This window comes from Aptenodytes forsteri, unplaced genomic scaffold, assembly GCF_000699145.1.
Source record: "Aptenodytes forsteri isolate BGI_AS27 unplaced genomic scaffold, ASM69914v1 Scaffold15, whole genome shotgun sequence".
NCBI lineage: Eukaryota > Metazoa > Chordata > Aves > Sphenisciformes > Spheniscidae > Aptenodytes > Aptenodytes forsteri.
Genome location: NW_008795129.1, coordinates 8,830,360 through 8,847,659, shown reverse-complemented (window position 1 = coordinate 8,847,659; position 17,300 = coordinate 8,830,360). Strand labels below are relative to the sequence as shown.

Below are 17,300 nucleotides of genomic sequence, written 5' to 3'. Positions count from 1 at the left end.
TGACTACGTGTTTCTTTATTCAAAGGCTTGTGTACAAATGTGTTATTCTCAGTAAAATTCACAGCTTTTGAGTTCATCTTGCTCCTGTCCTGTGTAGCTTCTTGACTGCTCTAGTTTAACTTGATGGGGCTTTTTTAGTAAGTTATGGTATTTCTCTTAACTGCCTCCAAATGACACTCTGCTGATAAAAATCTTAAAAGTTCTCTCTGTCATTTAAAACATAACTTAATGCTTTGTGTACACTAAGGTAATGGTCACTTTCTTTTTCTTTTGGATTTTTTGTGTGTTCATGTTTCAAATTCTAATACAGACCTGATTACTCTGTGCCTGGGACTTGGCCATTTTGTAAAACGCCAGCTCAATTTTAGAATATGATGATGCAAAACAAAAATCTTCTGGGTGGTTTTTTTGGTGTTTTTTTGTTTTTGTTTTTTTTTTGGGGGGGGGTGGGGTGTGTGTGTTCCCCAGTCCTGCTTCTTGCTGGTTTTAGAAGTTTCCATTTTTATAGTTTGGAGATGTTAGTAAAATCCATCTTAAAGTTTTCTGGTTCTGATGACAAGATGGATGGATGGATAGTCTTATCATATGACCTCTATTGGTGTTTCAAACTTGTATCTTCAATTTCAAAGCTTACGTTATAAATTTTACATTGGGGAACACATTCTTACAAGATTAGCTCGGAAGAATAGACACAGAGGACTGCTATATTTATATGAAAAAAAAAAAGTTGAAGGTACTTCTTTAACTCATTTATAGTCAAATGGACAATCTTTACCTTATATGATTGATAATATTATTAGTTCCCATCATATATTGTTGTCAAAATTTTCAGCATTGAGTTAAATCTATGGAATGTTTTTAAAGCAAAATATACAAATATATCATTCCATGAAATGATATGCAAAACTTTTTAGTTTAAATCCTGACCTGTGGGTGACCTTCAAATTAATAAGACTTCCGTGCTTTATCAGAACAGATGTGAAAAGGGCAAGGTCCTGAGCTCCATATATATATAATTAGTAAGGGACTCTAGAATGGATTTAGAATGGATTATGTTAATTCTGATCTTAGAGACAGCAGTCAAAAACCTTCCAGATGAACTAACAGTGTTTTGATAAGCTGATCCATATAATTTAAATAAAAACCTTTTATACGATTTTGATGCTATTATGGTTTTATTCCCCAGAAGTCTCACCATGTGGCACTCTTGGTCATTTACTATTTAAAAAAACAAAAACCACACACATAAAACCCCCAGACTCCTTCTTATCTGCAACATTCCTGTTGCCTTATGTATATTTTATATTAACCAAGTATATAATAAACAAAAGCTCCTAATTTACACTTGAAACCTCTTTATTTGCAGTATCCTGAAAGCAGTTGTGTTCTGGAATAAAAGAGATTTTTCCCATCCTCCAGCTATGCTGAACTGTTAGCTTAGAAATGTCCTGACTGAGAAAATTCAAAACAACGTGTTTATTTCAGAATGGAACAAGAAGTTATGACTGAAGTATTAATAATTTATTACTGCTTGTCTACAGAAGGGGAGCCAGCAGCTTGAATTGTATTTCAGTTTGAAAGTGTTCACTCACTATATCTACAAAGCAATATGCAGAAGCAAAAGAACTGGAAAGGTCATTTTCCAGGTTTTCTTGAACATTTGAAGGGACTTTGCTCATTTTCAGCTTTTCCCTTTCAAAATGATTTGGTAATTTTCCAATACTGATTGTGTAGGGCTTTCAGGAAGAAAAAGGAACTAAGGTTATAATACGAAAAGCTAAAAATGGGCTAAGGCTATTACTCTGTATTTGTGGAAAGAAAGGTTTGGAACTAACAGCAAGTTATCTCAGTCTGATCTCAGTTTTTCTACTTTTCCCTTTCAAGACTAAGCTAGAAGGCATTGGTTCACCTTATTCTGTTATAATAGGCCAAACTAAATGCATTTTTCCAAAAGCCTTCTGGGCTGAGTGGCTGGTAAGAATACTGTGTAAAGGAAAATTATTGTCACATCTATAACTAATTGCTGTCCTATTCATGTTTAACCTGTTTGCTGCACCACTCTTTAAAATGTTGTTGACATCATAGATTCATTGATCATGGTGTTTCTGTTTCTTGCCTTCTTAGTTTAGCTGTCTATCCCAGAATTGGCCCACTTCTATTTTCCTTCATCTTTTCAATAAAGTAAAAATTTTCACAAGCATTCTGCCTTAGGAGCCTGTGTGACATTTGAAAATAAAATAGAGAAGGGTATTGACTTCAGGAACAGGCATATAGGAGCCTGACTCAGCTCTGAATCACCTCCTTGTGGTGTTCATCTCTCTACTGATTATAAGAGGAAGCATAGAAAACCAATTTCCCTTAATTAAAATTTCCTTCTTTAAATGTTTCCCTAAATCAACTGAAAGCATCAAAATTTTACTTATATGCTACAGGCCTGAAGTTGATAAATGGTTTTAGCAAGTAAGTCTTGGCCCCTCAACCCATGTAATCTATGAGAGAACTGAGAGTGAAGACAGGTAAATAACTGTAGTAATAGGTAGAGCTGATGTCTCAGTATTTGGTAGCTTTCTGTTGTCAAAATTGTTTGAGTCTTTATTATTTTTATTTATTTTGCAGTTAAATAACTTTTTACGCTTAGTTTTAACTTGAGTATTTCTTTAAACTCATTGTCCCTTATGTAAAATTTCACAACATGGTTATGAATGTACTGTACAACATCTGCATAGTGTATGGGCATGAGAGGAAGTATTTCTTGGTGTTTTGTTTTTTCCCCCTCTCAGGCTGTATCTTCCATATTTCTGCTACAAATAGTCTGTAGGCTAACAGAACACAGAAGAATAGAGAAAATTATGGAGTCTTTGTTGTTTTGGTTTTTTAAAACCCTCTGACCTTAATGCTTGTTCAAAGTAGTTGTTTTCTTGGTGGCATATACTGTATTTTGTCAGAAGGGTAAATAGATTCAAGGTTTACAGCAAAATATGATATACTGCTAGAAAAAATATTGCTTGAGATAAGTGTACACAAGTCTTTTCCAGCTAAGGATGGTGGAAAGAGGTGGGGGTGTGTGTGGGGTGTACGTTCACATATACCTAAAGAAGGCAGATACATATAGGCACACTTTTCCAAGATTTTTTTCATTGTTTGGTGCATATACTGCGATGTTGGGTGATTGTCAATTTGTGTTTCAGAAAAAAGAACTCAAAAAACCCTGATAAATTCAATCTAGAAGGGAAGATAATTGTTATGACTTCAGTGCCTCCATCCTGCAAGATGCTCTGTGTGGTGTTAGGAATCTGTAGTTCAGAACAGCTAATACTATAGGAGCCTACTTAAAATTTTTCCTTGACTGGGTCACTCTGACAGTTCACTGTTTTTTTCCAAACTAAAGCATTATATGGATGACCTTTTGTTTCTTAATTTTTCTAAGAACAGAGTAATTTCATTCGATATATATCGATTGCGTGTATGGTATTGATATCCCATATTTGATAAAGTATTTTATTAAAATTTGATAAGCTACATAATTTGATTTTAATCTCTTTGTAGATACTATTCTGCTTTAAAAACAATGGAACAGCTAGAAAATCTATATCTTCCTAGAGTTAGCCAATACCGTTTTTGCCAGATAATGATAGAAAATCTTCCAAAACTGCGTGAAGAAATAAAAGAAATATCCATGTCAGATCTCAAGGATTTCTTAGAGAGTATTCGAAAGCATTCTGACAGAATTGGGGAAACTGCCATGAAGCAGGTAAGCCAACCTAACAGGATGACTTCCGTCCTGTTATCTACTGAAAATATCAGTGTCGATAGTCTCAGGTTAGCCCGGAAGATTTGTCTAAGGATTGTAGTCATCACATAGACCTTTGAGTAAAGATAGAGAGCTGTGAAATATTTGCTAGCTAACACCTTGGGTAGTTTCTTCTCCTGGACATGAAGTTGTCAATTCTAGCGGTCCCTGGCTAACACAAGAAGCAGCGTGACACCTCAGTACCATCAGACTTTCCTTCCAAATTTGTATCTGTGTCCTAGACAAGAAGTAGTTTCCTCCCTGGGAAAGAAAGGCGAAATGCTGTATATCTCAAGTTGCAAAAAATTGTCAAATACGTTGAGTAGTCAACTCCTAGGCAGTCTGTAACTCGGCAGCTACTACACCAGAACAAAGAGCAGCCCATCTGGCCAGCCGGCAAGGACGAATAAGACTAAAAGAAATGTGGAGATAATGCCTAGTTCTTCCTAAAGTACTACTAATACAGGGCATGGCATTGGCATATTACCCTCCAGAGAGGGCACACTACAGAGGAGAGAGGGCAGAGGACTGAGGTGAGAGCCAGGATGAGACTGGGACAGCTGGAGCCCTTGCCTGTTCCATCACAAAATAATCTGCCACTTCAAAGCACCGGTATTGGGCAAGCTTTAAAGCAATTAATGCTTTTAAAATTTATTTGGACAGCATTAAAGTTTTCATTTGACTTTTTGTTGGGAAGAGTTCAGGTTGGGTTGCCATTTTGTCATCTAAGGTTCTTGTAAAATGCAGCATTGATTATTATAAATGAAACTTAATCGCAAGATTATACTGTGCTACCTTGTTGCATTTCTTTCAATAGTAAGGACAATATAGTGCATTTGGCTTCTGCAGCTGACTGCTCACTAAGGCTTAACTGAAGACAGCAAACAAATAGCTTGAAAGTCTGTAATAACTGTACTTCATTTAAATATTGATTCTCTGTTTGCAATTTATGGTCAGGAAAATTACAGATTACTTTTTAAATTTTTTCTACCTTTAGAATTGCATTCTGGGGATTAGGGAAAAATTATGCAGAAATTAGCTATTGAACTAATTTATCATCCCAAATGGATTAAGGACAAAATCATCGGTGTAGGCTGAGAACGCACATCTTGCAGTTATACTGATGTGTGTTCAGTAGCACCACCTGTTTTTCATGTCATAGCATATACTCATCAGTGATGAAATTTGTATTACATCTTTATTGGTACTACTTTTAAAACAGGCACAGCAGCAGAAAACCTTCAGTACCGCTCTTCAGAAGCAGAATAATGTAAACTATGGTCGGAATATGCATTTAGGTAGAAGCAGAATTTTGGAATCCAAGAACGAAATTACATTGAAGCGAACGTTTGAAGAAGATGATGAACATGAAGAAGAGGTAACTTTACACTAATCAGTACGTCTTATTTAAAGTGATTTTTGTAGGGTTATTGAACAAAACTTGCAGTACAATGTCTGTAGATGGTCAACATTAGTTAGGAAGGACCAGAGAACACCTTCAAGGGACACCAGTCCAGATCAGCATTTTAGGGGGAGAAAATAGTGCCAAAATATTAGTTGTATTAATGCTAGCTTTAGCATCATATTTGGGGACATTCAAACTTGTAATTATTCAGGAATTCAGTTGCAATTTACATTACACAGTACCTGCCCACTGTAAATGATATGTGGCCCACTGGAATATTCTGCTATTGCTAAAGCCAGCATTTCTGTGTTGAGGACTTCAGCTTGTGTTAGAACTCTTTCAGCTATCAAATACTCAGTGTTCATAAATTGAATAAAACAGCAAGTATTTAGACCTTTAAATCTGGTGCTCTGAAAACACAGTGAAAGAAGCCTGGTTTTGTAACACAAATAAAATCTAGTACTGTAATACAAAGGGAGGGGAGACTTGAACAATTAATTTACTCTTTTGTGATAGATCCCGTCCATTTTTGGGTCCTGAAATTACTGGCAAAAAGACCGGTGCAGTTACTCTTCAAGTCATTAAAGCCAACTCCTTCTACCACTTTCTATGGAAACAGTAGTTTTAGTAGCCATAAAACCTGTGAACAGAGTTGGCTTTTGCTGGTCACAGTTTGGTCATGCTTTTGTATTCCACCCCAATGTATTTCCATATTCATCTGAACTTTAGATTCATCAGTCTACTAACTTCACACTCTGCTAAACTACTATTTCTCCCCTAAATCTCCAGGTTTTAAGAAACCAGGTTGAGCAGTTGTAACATTAAGGGCACTAAAACAGAATTTAAATGGAAGGGATAATTCCTTACCAGTAAGATGTCTTATGAAGTGTTTATTAAGTGGACAAGTTCTGCTGGTAATGTATCACATTTTGCAGATTATATGTTTTTTATACTTCATACACTTTTCTGTTTTCCTTTCCTTTCCTTCAGGTTTTAACTGCTCAAGATCTTGTAGACTTTTCTCCAGTCTATAGGTGTTTGCACATCTACTCAGTTTTGGTATGTATTAAGGTGTAGAAAGTAAAATATCTTTTTGAAGTTGAATGTTCATTTTCGTATTTTTCATACTCTAATAGTTACCAAGCAAACATGATTCTAGTAGTAGTAGTGCTCGATGAACCAGCTGAGATGGGTAGAGTATGGATACTCAGGGCACAACTGCATGTTTTATTTTATATGCATAATAAAGGACACACAGCAAGACATTAATTACATAAGTGTACTTAAGAATATACGTAAAATATGCATGTCTGCCTCAATAGTGGTATTGGCACTTTTGCAGTTCCCCCAAGCATTCCATGTTACCCAAATGTTTGTGGGGTTATGATCAATATTACAAAACATAGGAATATTCAGTCTGAATCTTGTGAAAATCAGCATAGTAGAGCAAAATAGCAAGCAAAAACTGGAGATTGTGATAAACTGTGCTCAGGCAGATTAGATTGGATTCAATGGCAGAGACACAATAGCCCATTTTAGCTGCTGTAAAAGAGCATAATGCACAAGCTAACAAGGACGAAAACTTTTTTGGCGAAACTTGATAACAAATTATTTATTATTTTCTCACCTTTCCTATGTCTCAGTTAGTTTTGAAGTCAGATTACTTACAGAGTAAGTATCAGGGGCATATAGATGAAGTACTTTTAAGTATTGCTAATCCTACAATCTCAGCTGGACCTGGCTTCAAGCATTCAGGCTGGGTTATCTTCTTTCTATGGAATCCTTGCAGCTGTGTAATGTGAAAGCTTCTATCTTGAAATAACGTTTAAAGTGTTATTTCACTGTTACTTTATTTTTTAAAGAAGGAATCCAAACAAAAGCATCAATAATTACATCAGTAATTACCCATCTCGATGAAAAGAACAGGAGGGACAGAAAGACAGGCTGCCGGAACTATTAAAAAAGAGTGGACCATTTGTTTTTACAGAGGAAATAAGTGTGAAATAGCATATAAAAAGGAATGTGTAAATTTAAATACACCAGTTGACAACATCTGCTTATTATTCCTTTAGTATAATAAAAGAACAGAAAGTAAAATTGATAGATGACATTTAAAAGTAATATGTGATTATGTTTTTCACTTTGACAAGGATCCTGGTGTTGGATCCTTGATCCAAGGATATGCTCTTTGGGTTTGCACAGAAAGTTTGCCAGCTTCCAAATTTACTGGAGACAGGAAACAACTTGGAGTGCTCTCTGATAGGAAAGGTGCTTAGCCCCTTAGAAAAAAGGGTTGTTGATCTCTTCAGAATAGGGCTTCTGTCTTTCCTGCCAACATCATCTAATTAATAAGCCATAGTAGTGTTATCAAGAGTTCTGCATTAACCACTTCTTGGAGTCCTTCTCGTTTACCTCCTGTTGTAAACCATCTCTTTTGGAATAACTTCATGACAGCAAAGGAGGGAATTGATGCCAGGTGGCTATTCATTACATTTCTATATCAAGGACTTATCTCACAGCAAATGTCACCTTCTTAGTGAATTCTACAAAGCTGTAGAAATTCTACAAAGCTGCTACAAAACTGTAGAAAATATTGTATTTTTATGCAGGACAAATGTTTTCTACTCTGCTTCTTCATATTGAAGAAGAAAGCGGGATTTTATATACCTCAGAATACTACATAGCTTGTAACTGCAACCTGGTGACCGCAAGATACATAAGTACCAAAGACTGTATTGACGAGTAACCTTTCTTTAGACTAGAAACATCTGGGCAATATATATAAAGAGCTTTTTTTAGTCCATGTATTATGTGAGATGCTGTATATTTGAATTTTGCTGTAAACACCCTTGATCCCTTTGGCATGTAATGTTACCTTTTAACTAAATGCTATATAGCAGTATAAAATAAATGTAACTATGGTGTGAAACAACACTTGATATATGAGCAATATTCCTAGAATTTATAACCCAACGTGAACTGATTTATTATTTCTATTGATATAAACTCATGAACTTCTGGAAGCTGGGCAAAACAAATGCATTGCTTCGGTATATTTTATCTTGCCTTTCCTTTGCTTATTCAGTGAGTGAATAATCAGGGTTGTTGCTGTATTCTGCTGATTGCTTTAGAACATCTGTTTAAAATAGTTGTTATGCCTGAATTGCTGATCTTGATTGCATAGGATAGCATGGTCTATAAATAATCATGAGATATTTTACATCTCCATTTTTGGTGTGGATTTGAGAAGAACAGCTACTCTTCTTCACTTGAGAAGCTTGTGTCAGGACTGAGTAGAAATTTGGCATTGGAAGTAGAATTCAATAATGGCTTTGTGCATCTGAAAACTGCATTGAATATTTGGGCTGGAGGTGAATGGTTAGTATGTCTGATCAATATGTGTTAGTACGAATTATAGCACACTGTATAAAGTTCTGCTGCAACAGAAAGTGTTCTAGTAAACTTGCATCTCAGTTTCAAATTTTTTTTTTTAAAGCCAAGTCTCTTTTTTACTTTTAGATTTTGTTAGGTTAGTAGTATTTCTGAATTTGATTAAATATTCATTATGAACTTAAAATAGTAAATTTAAACTTTCTTTGTTATATCTTATAAAGAAGTTAGGTAAGTAATGTTGACTTAGCAATGTACAATCTCTGTAATAACTTGGTTTGAAGATTTTTGGAAGCCAAAGTAGTGGAATTCTAAATAGCGCTGGCCTAATAATAGGCTCATGAGGTAAAAACAAACCGTAAAAATGCTAAGTTGCTTTATTCTGCTTGCATACAAATTACATTGCGTTCACTAGGTAGATGAGTCAATGTAGCACTAATTTCAAATGGACAGATGGTTTCTACTGAATGGTCATCTTAATGAGATGGGCAGGATGTCACTTGAATTCCTCACAATATAATCATGAGGCACAGAGGGTATTGTGTCTTCGAGGACTGCGATAGGAGAAAAATCCAAATCCACAGTCATTACATTTACCAATTCCAAAGAGAATAAGCAAATATTAAATAAATCTCGTGGTTTTTTTTTCTCAGACAAAGCTAATGCAGGCAGTGTTCAGATGTATCATATAGTCACAGAAACATTTTTGTAACTTAACTTTACAATGCGATTAGTTTCTTGAATAACCTAGAGAACCATTTTAGGAGGCAAGGAGTTTCAGTTAAGAGTTAATAGGTTATATGCCTTGTCTATAAATATTAATATACTCTGAAAGCTGTAGTTTAAAAACATAAATATCGCTTAAAATGCGTAATATTGTTTGACAAAATGTAGGCACATGAGCCAAATTTTTATTTACAGTACATTCTGTAGGCTACTTAAAAAAAAAAAAAAGATAATTTCTGCATATTGCATGCATGCAAAACTTTGCTTGTGTCAGCTGGAGGTCTATGTGTGGAATAAACGCAAAATATGTGGCTTAGTTTAAGAGAATTCTACCCTTAATTTAAGAAATGTCTTTTTTCATACTGAGACAATGTTCTTGTTTTAACTACTTTTGTCTTGGTTTAGGGTGATGGAGAAATATTTGAAAATTACTACAGAAAACAAAGAAGGAAACAAGCAAGATTAGTTCTGCAGCCGCAGTCAAGCATGGTAACCAATACTTTTGTTTTTGCATTGACTTGGGTTGTACCTAATACTTAGTGGTATTTTTATTCCTAAACTTGTTTTCTTTTTCACTGAAAGCATGAAACAGTAGAAGGCTATAGAAGATACTTCAGTCAAATTGTAGGGTAAGTTTTTTCTAAACAGAGATTTATTTCAGTTTTACAATATTGATTCTTAATTCACCCTCTGTTCTCCCGTTGTCCAAAAACTTTCTTCTGCAAGATTCAGTTTCTGCGGGTGGTTGTTGCTGGGTCTGAGCGGGGAAGAGCATCCAGGTCCTACCGGTACGGTGCCCCACAAGGACCCTCCAGCAGCCTGGGCTCCAGCTGGTGTGAAACAAACTTTTCACGTTTTGACTTCATGCTGGGCAAAGCAGAACACCAAACCTACCAAAATGTCACTGCTTGAGTGGGAAGGGGTTTGGCTATGCTTGAGTGTGAAAGGGTAGAATTTGCTCTAATATTAGAAAACAACTTAATAATTTAAGCATTATTTTGTTTTAGTTTCTTTGTAGTAGAAGACCACATTTTACATGTAACCCAAGGACTGGTAACTAGAACATATACCGATGAACTCTGGAACATGGCCCTTTCCAAGATCATTGCTGTTCTAAGAACACATTCAGTAAGTGAGAAGTCTTACCAGTATTGCAGTTTAAATCCTCTTACTTCAGAGCTCTGTATATTTAAAGCTGGGATAGTAACAAAGTGAAAAATTACACCTCTCTCATGTTTTCTTTTCCTTGTGATTAAAAATTGCTCAGATTTGGGAGGGAGCCTGCCAAGCTTTTGTTTTTCCCAACAGTGTCAGGCTGTGATCCGCAGCCATGGGCTATTTGCATAATCCTCCACTGATTTACAACTCACTGGGTCTTCCAAACCTTCTCTTAGTCCGGCAGTTTAGAATATGCAGAGTTAATCTGCTGTTATTATTGCAATCCTTCCTCATTAGTCTCAACTGACCTCTTCATTAGATCAGATTGAATAGTTCGGCACTGAAAGCACCACCAGGAAATAGTTCCTAATTATCATTCCAAATGCTGTGTTTCCAAAATAAACTCCACCAGCAAAACCCTTGGAGCTCTCTCTTCAGGCTATAGTAGTAATATGTTTATGTTGAAGTAAAGGTATTAGAAAAACCTTCACAGATGTTAGAATGTAATTCTGTATCAACTGAGTATTTCAGTACATTCAAAGTGTGTCTCCTAAAGTTACATTTCTACCTTAGCTCCAGTGATGCTGAATAGCTGCATGCTATTTCTTATTCCTCTGTGAAAATCAATGGAATACCATTGTTCACTCAGACTGACTGATAGTAAATTGCTTCAGAGTTTACTATTGGTACAACTTTTACTATTGGAAAAAATAGAAGAGTTTTATCTTTCCCTTCTTAATGTTTGCTAGAAGCAGTTCCTTTATGCAATGTTATTTTTATTTTTATTACGATTTGTCTTTAATTTGAGGAATATTTTACGTTTCATATATACTGAGGAAAAATGGGGAAAAAGGTCAGATTGCAACTATAGTTTTATCATAGGCCCTTTACTGATCAGTGGTACATGAGATGTTCTCATACTTTTTAATTCATTTTAGAGGATTAGGATAAATTGAGATAAATCCAGCATTTTTTTAAGCTAAATACTTTGCAAGTTAATTGGCTGCGTATGGATTTATACACCTATGTAAGAATATGGTAATTTAAGGAGTAAAAGTAATGTAATCTCTAAAGAACTCTTCAATATCTTGTAATGTAGTTGATCACTATTTCTTCGCAAAATGGGTAACTCCCATCAAAATCAATTCTATCATAATCTCTTTCTAACATCATCTTAGTACATACTAATGTTTAGATAAGTGTGTATTGTCTTATGAGGTATTGTAAACCAAACCCTTACTTTATTAAAGTAAGCTAAGAGCAAAAATTAAAAGAAAGGTGAAACAGGCGTATATAGTCTAACCAATACTATATTCTCATGCTGCTCTAAATTATTTTAATATAAATATTTTTTTACTTTATCCGGTATTGCAAATAGTGAAGCTGAGGTGAAAGCCTTAGTTGTATGACTCCACACCTCTGAAAATCAAATCTTAGTCATTTAGTAAATAACTTAATGTCTTGACTTTTTACCATCAAATTTATAATTTGAATTTATTTAGAAAGTATTTAATAGTGTTTCCCCATACAGCTGGGGTACTGTCTGGGGTAGCACAGTTAGCACTAGTTAGACCCAGCTTAGTGTTCAAAAGAATGTCCTGTGGAAACCTTTCTGATGTTGATTTACCAAAGCATTTTGATGTGTGCTTATGTTCCGCTGAAATAAATGTAATTTGCTGATTTTGAATCTCAGTACAACATACTGATGTTTATTGAATCTCATATTTTAGTTTACTTTTTCTGAGCTTTTATACTACTGATAGTTCATGTAAAAATATAACAAATACTTTTATGTAGCTGAACTAAGTGAAGACAAGTGAGTCTAAGTTGTCTTTTACTAAGGCAGTCAGTCAAGTAAAGGGATAAGGCTGGAGAGTTTAACCTTCTGTGCTAATATTCTTTGAAAACATATGTCCCATATTTTAAATCCTTTTAACAAAACCTGAATTTCTCACTTTCAGTCATATTGCAGTGATCCCGACCTTGTTCTGGAACTGAAGAATCTCATTGTAGTATTTGCTGATACTTTGCAGGTACATATTATATTAATAATTTAACTGAAATTCCTACAGTCAAATTTTTTCTTTAGGTGAGTAAGTGCAATGCTTTGGGTTTTCCTGAATCTTATATATGAATCAAGCTAATGTATGCATTCTGGGCTATCCAGCTAGCATCCAGTTATTCATATCTGTGCAAAATTAATGTTAGCTTTGTAATTTGTGTACATTTTTGTCTCTTATAAATGCTTTACTTCTGACCTTTAGCAAGAATAGGATTCCAGTTATCATTAACTCTCTAGCTGAAAGACCAAATGAACGTCATTGGCAAGTATTCTTGCAATGTTTAACAGACTCATTAAAAAGATTAGTTATATGCATAAATAGCAAGTTAAAATGTTATAGAGAAATGGGACAAATTTCTGCTTGAAAACCGAAAGCATAGGATAAAGTATTTGGTAAGAATTTGATATATAATCTTCTAATTATAGTGGTGTGTTTACAGTACTATAATTTGTTTTATAGAAGTGACAAGATTGAATAATAAGTCTCATCTCAGAGTCCTGAAGTGATGTGATAGGAACTGAGTGTATTAGTTCTTGAATTATCCATCCTTTTCATTTTTATACTTTAGGGCTATGGTTTTCCTGTGAACCGACTATTTGATCTTTTATTTGAGATAAGAGACCAGTACAATGAAACACTTCTTAAAAAGTGGTCTGGACTGTTCAGGTTAGTATTTCAAAATAATTGTGCCTTTTGTATTGCATCTATTGGTTTTGTCTAACTTCAAGTTGTTTTGATAGAGTTGTAATTCTGGAAGAATTGATTAACTCAGTATTGTGTATGAATTTTGGGTTGGACAGGACTAAGATATTAATCACATGTAACTAATATTTAGGAGAAGAGCCATCGAGTACTGCTTCTGTAGTTAATGGAGAGAAGGAAGGTCTCCAAAGGGACATTATTGGAGAAACATACGGGAGAGAGATGTCTGTTTTTCTTCATTAGGAACCTAATAACTCTAGGCTATTGCAATAGGGCATTAGGTTCCTGATTTAGGTTGTCTTAATGTTTACAGTTAGCTGATATGCGTATCTCCCTGACAGACTACTGACATTGCCAGTATGTCTTCATGTTTTTTTTAATGCAGGTTGGCTTCCACCTATTCTTTGGAATCACTTGATTGAGTAAATTGTAAACCCAGGAATACGGCAGCCGGGGACTGTACTCCAAAGCCTGTTTGCAGATAGGGTGTGATGTCTAAATGTGCAGAAATTGTTTACCATAAAATATGGTACATTGTATTACAGAAAACCTTAAAATTAAATTGACCACTTAAGGTTCTCAAGCTCTCTAGACTCCTAGTATAGTCATTCGACGAGTAGAAAAGTCCAGAGGGTACTTAACACTGTGGCCATATGCCTAGTTAAAATTCTCTGAATCATCTCTATTGACTATATGCAGCTGTGGTACCTAAGTGAGACACTCTGAATATCTGCTTTAGTGTAGGCAAAGTGTAGGCTACTGTAATTAATAGGTATCTCATTATGGTTTACCCTGGAGTAGACTAGTTGATCTGAAGTTCCTTTGCTGTAGTATGCTTTGAGTCATACATATTAAAACGCTTTCAGCTATTTTTTCTCTGTGATTAGACACAGTATAAAGAGTTAGCATATACAAGGTACTTTCAAATTCATCTAAAAATAGTTTGGATGTCTGAAATTATGATGATTGCATCTCATAACTTTCTGAAGCTGCACACCTAAGTGCGGTAGTAAAATTTATATTCATTTACATGTTTTAACACTGGAAAATACTGTAAATACATGTCCTAAATTTTTTTCACTTTACTAACTAATTCACCAGGGATATTTTTGAAGCGGACAACTACAGCCCTATTCCTGTAGCAAATGAAGAGGAATACAAAATAGTTATAAGCAAATTTCCTTTTCAAGATCCAGAACTTGATAAGGTAAGGAAAAGTTTTAAGTTTGTCGAAATCCAGTTAAGGACACTTGGGACAGTAATGATTTTTATAATTAAAAAGCAATTAAAATTTGAAAAGTTAGGTAGATTAAGAGGCTAAATCACCTTCTTTGTGTGTAATTATCTAGTCATAAATAAATATGAAAATTAAAGCTTTAGTCATTTGCTCTGATGTTGGAGTGAATAATGAAACCCATTTTTTTGTAAACAAATTAATAATACACTTTGATTTATGTAATTCATTTGCTCTGATGTTGGAGTGAATAATGAAACCCATTTTTTTGTAAACAAATTAATAATACACTTTGATACAGTCTTTATGTAATTATAATACAGTCTGTCTTTTAGTTAAATTTTGTTGCAACTCATTGGGTTTAGTAATTCATAGTATATTATATGCTGTAGTATTGCAAAAATACGTGTAAAACAGGGATCTGTTAGAGACAGCAACTTTCATATTTCACTTTTAAAATTAATTATTTGTGTTTGAGCATGTGGGGCAAAATAAACATGAAAAGACAAAGTAATTCTGCCATACTAGCATTCCGATAGGGTATTCTTTCATAGCCTCAGCCATTCTTTCACTACAAACTCCTTTCACAGAAAGGTGATTAATATGTTCTGCTCTTCAAACATGGTTTTGGTAACACCGATGAAGAAATAACAGGCCCATGTTGGAGTCTGTAGAGGGGAACTAAATCTAAGAACCACGTGACAGTGGGAGTAACTGTTGTAGAAGGAAGCTGGTTTATACATGATCCATCACTACACATATCTGCAAAAGTAAAAAGATACTCTAATTCTGTGATTCAGCAGGGATTTACCAGGCAAATGTAACAGCTGCATGTCATTAATACAGTATTGCAGTGAAGATGAAAAACTAAAGGTGGGTTTTATGCTGATTTTTTGAGTAAGACTCCAGAGTGCTTGCTGGATGCTTTCCTCCATCAAATTCGTTTACTTAGCCATTATAATACTAAAATATTATATTTATACTAAAATAAACAGAATGGAAATCCCTTACAGTGTTGGAAGTATAACACAGCCCAGGTACTATTTAGCATGACATATCTTGCTAATAAATTGCAGAGATTTTTAACTTGCACTAAATAATTTTATCTGCTAGCCTCTCTCACTCTGTCTGATGTATCAGCATGTGTGTGTGGACGTTACTTGTGTAGGCACGTGTAGTTACATATACGTATGATTAATACAAAGCTTTGGCTCTTATTTCACCAGAAGGGAAATGTCTTCTCTGTACCCAACAATTTTCAGTTTGGTTTATGACACAGAGAGGGATTTCTATTTCATAGTGAGCAGCACTTTTTGTAGATATTTTATGGGCAGAATCTCACTGATGCTTAGTTTTTGGGCTGGTGAGCTTGAGAGTAAAGCTGGGAATCAGGTTGGATTCTGTTCCCAACTCTATCATTGACCAGCTGCGTGGTGCTGGGAAGTCACTTCACATCTCTCTGTCCCTGTTAATTCATCTGTAAAGCGGGGATAACATTTTTTTACATATCTGTGAAAAGAGCTTTGAAACCTGTATGTAAAGCAGAAGGGCATGATTAGAAATAAGGCAGTCTGAGATTTTTTATTGTGTCCTGGCAATTTTTGAAGCGGTTTAGTTGGCTTCAACCAAATTTAGCAAAGGAGCAGAAGTCTCAAAAGATAATGGAGTTCCTGAAAGTTTTGTCAACTAGGCAAGTGGGATAGAGGAGAAAGAATCGTTAAGTATCCCTGTTGAAAGAAAGACTGCAGTGTTACTTTATATGTTATTAGATAGCAGGGAATCCACATGGAGGGGAAACTTTATAAACGCTCCAACATCACTTCTATTGGTTGCTGTTTATAATCTCATCCACTTCATCTCTCTGTTGTTGCCTCAGGCTATAAGGCAGCAGGACATCCTATTGGGTGAATAGAAATTTAATCTACATTTTGACATTTTGAGGTTTAAAAAAAAAAAAAAAAAAGATGTGTAAGTTCAGGCTAGTTGCTGAAGGAGCCTATGTAGTTGACAGAGGGGAATAGACACCCCAGAGGGCTAATTCCATTTGATGCATCTCTGATGCCTTTTACAGATTAAGGGGAATTTCATCTTTGAAAATGTCTGTATTTCTCCATTTAGTATAGAAAGAGACGAACGTGAGTGAGTGTCTCATTTTTAACTGTAGGTTAGGATGAATCACCCTGACATTTTACAGGTAAGTTTATCATAGGAGTTGCTTGCAGCACATTAGGCAGAATTATGACCAGAACCTACTAGATACTTAACATAGCAAATCCAATCTGACTGGACAAAACAGTCTTGTCTGCACTCTTCTGTTTAGATTGAATGTGCCAAATTATCATGGTTTGATTATATCATCTAATTTTACTCCCTTTCTGTATTCAGAAGTGAAACAATTGGCTTGTATCTGTTTTTTTTTTTCTTGCTGCCTAGTCTAATAAGCAGACAGAAAGTGTTGTGTCCTCCTGTATTGGCCAGACACTGTAGAGGATAAAGAATTGCTTCTCTTAGATTGTTGAATATATGAAGGTTGAAACTCAAGCCCTGCTGACAGAATATTGTAATGATCCAAAATAGTTGTATGTAATACCACTTGTTTTATCTGTAAAAATTTGTTGCTTAAATCAGATGAACACATATTTGAAGTAAATTTTATTGTTAAAAAAATGTTTGGTATCGCTGTTGAATGATATGAAAGCCTGGCACTTACACCACATAATTGTCATACCACCTAATCTTAAATAAAGAGGTACAATTAAGAGAATGTCAAGGTAATCTGTTTTGTCTTGGTTTTTTTAATACACAAATGTTGAGCTGCTGTTGATTAATGCT

At 34.9% G+C, this 17,300-nt stretch overlaps 1 protein-coding gene across 2 annotated transcripts in view; it reads left to right on the top strand.

Moving 5' to 3' along the window:
• Nucleotides 1-17,300, top strand: part of EXOC6 (exocyst complex component 6) — an 81,503-nt gene that overhangs the window by 28,174 nt on the left and 36,029 nt on the right. For both annotated transcript variants that reach the window (XM_019471707.1, XM_019471708.1), the window contains exons 6-14: nt 3,547-3,751; nt 5,013-5,168; nt 6,186-6,254; nt 9,717-9,800; nt 9,894-9,940; nt 10,319-10,439; nt 12,431-12,502; nt 13,101-13,198; nt 14,336-14,441. In XM_019471707.1, coding sequence (XP_019327252.1) covers nt 3,547-3,751; nt 5,013-5,168; nt 6,186-6,254; nt 9,717-9,800; nt 9,894-9,940; nt 10,319-10,439; nt 12,431-12,502; nt 13,101-13,198; nt 14,336-14,441 — 958 coding nt within the window. The remainder of the gene's footprint in view (nt 1-3,546; nt 3,752-5,012; nt 5,169-6,185; nt 6,255-9,716; nt 9,801-9,893; nt 9,941-10,318; nt 10,440-12,430; nt 12,503-13,100; nt 13,199-14,335; nt 14,442-17,300) is intronic.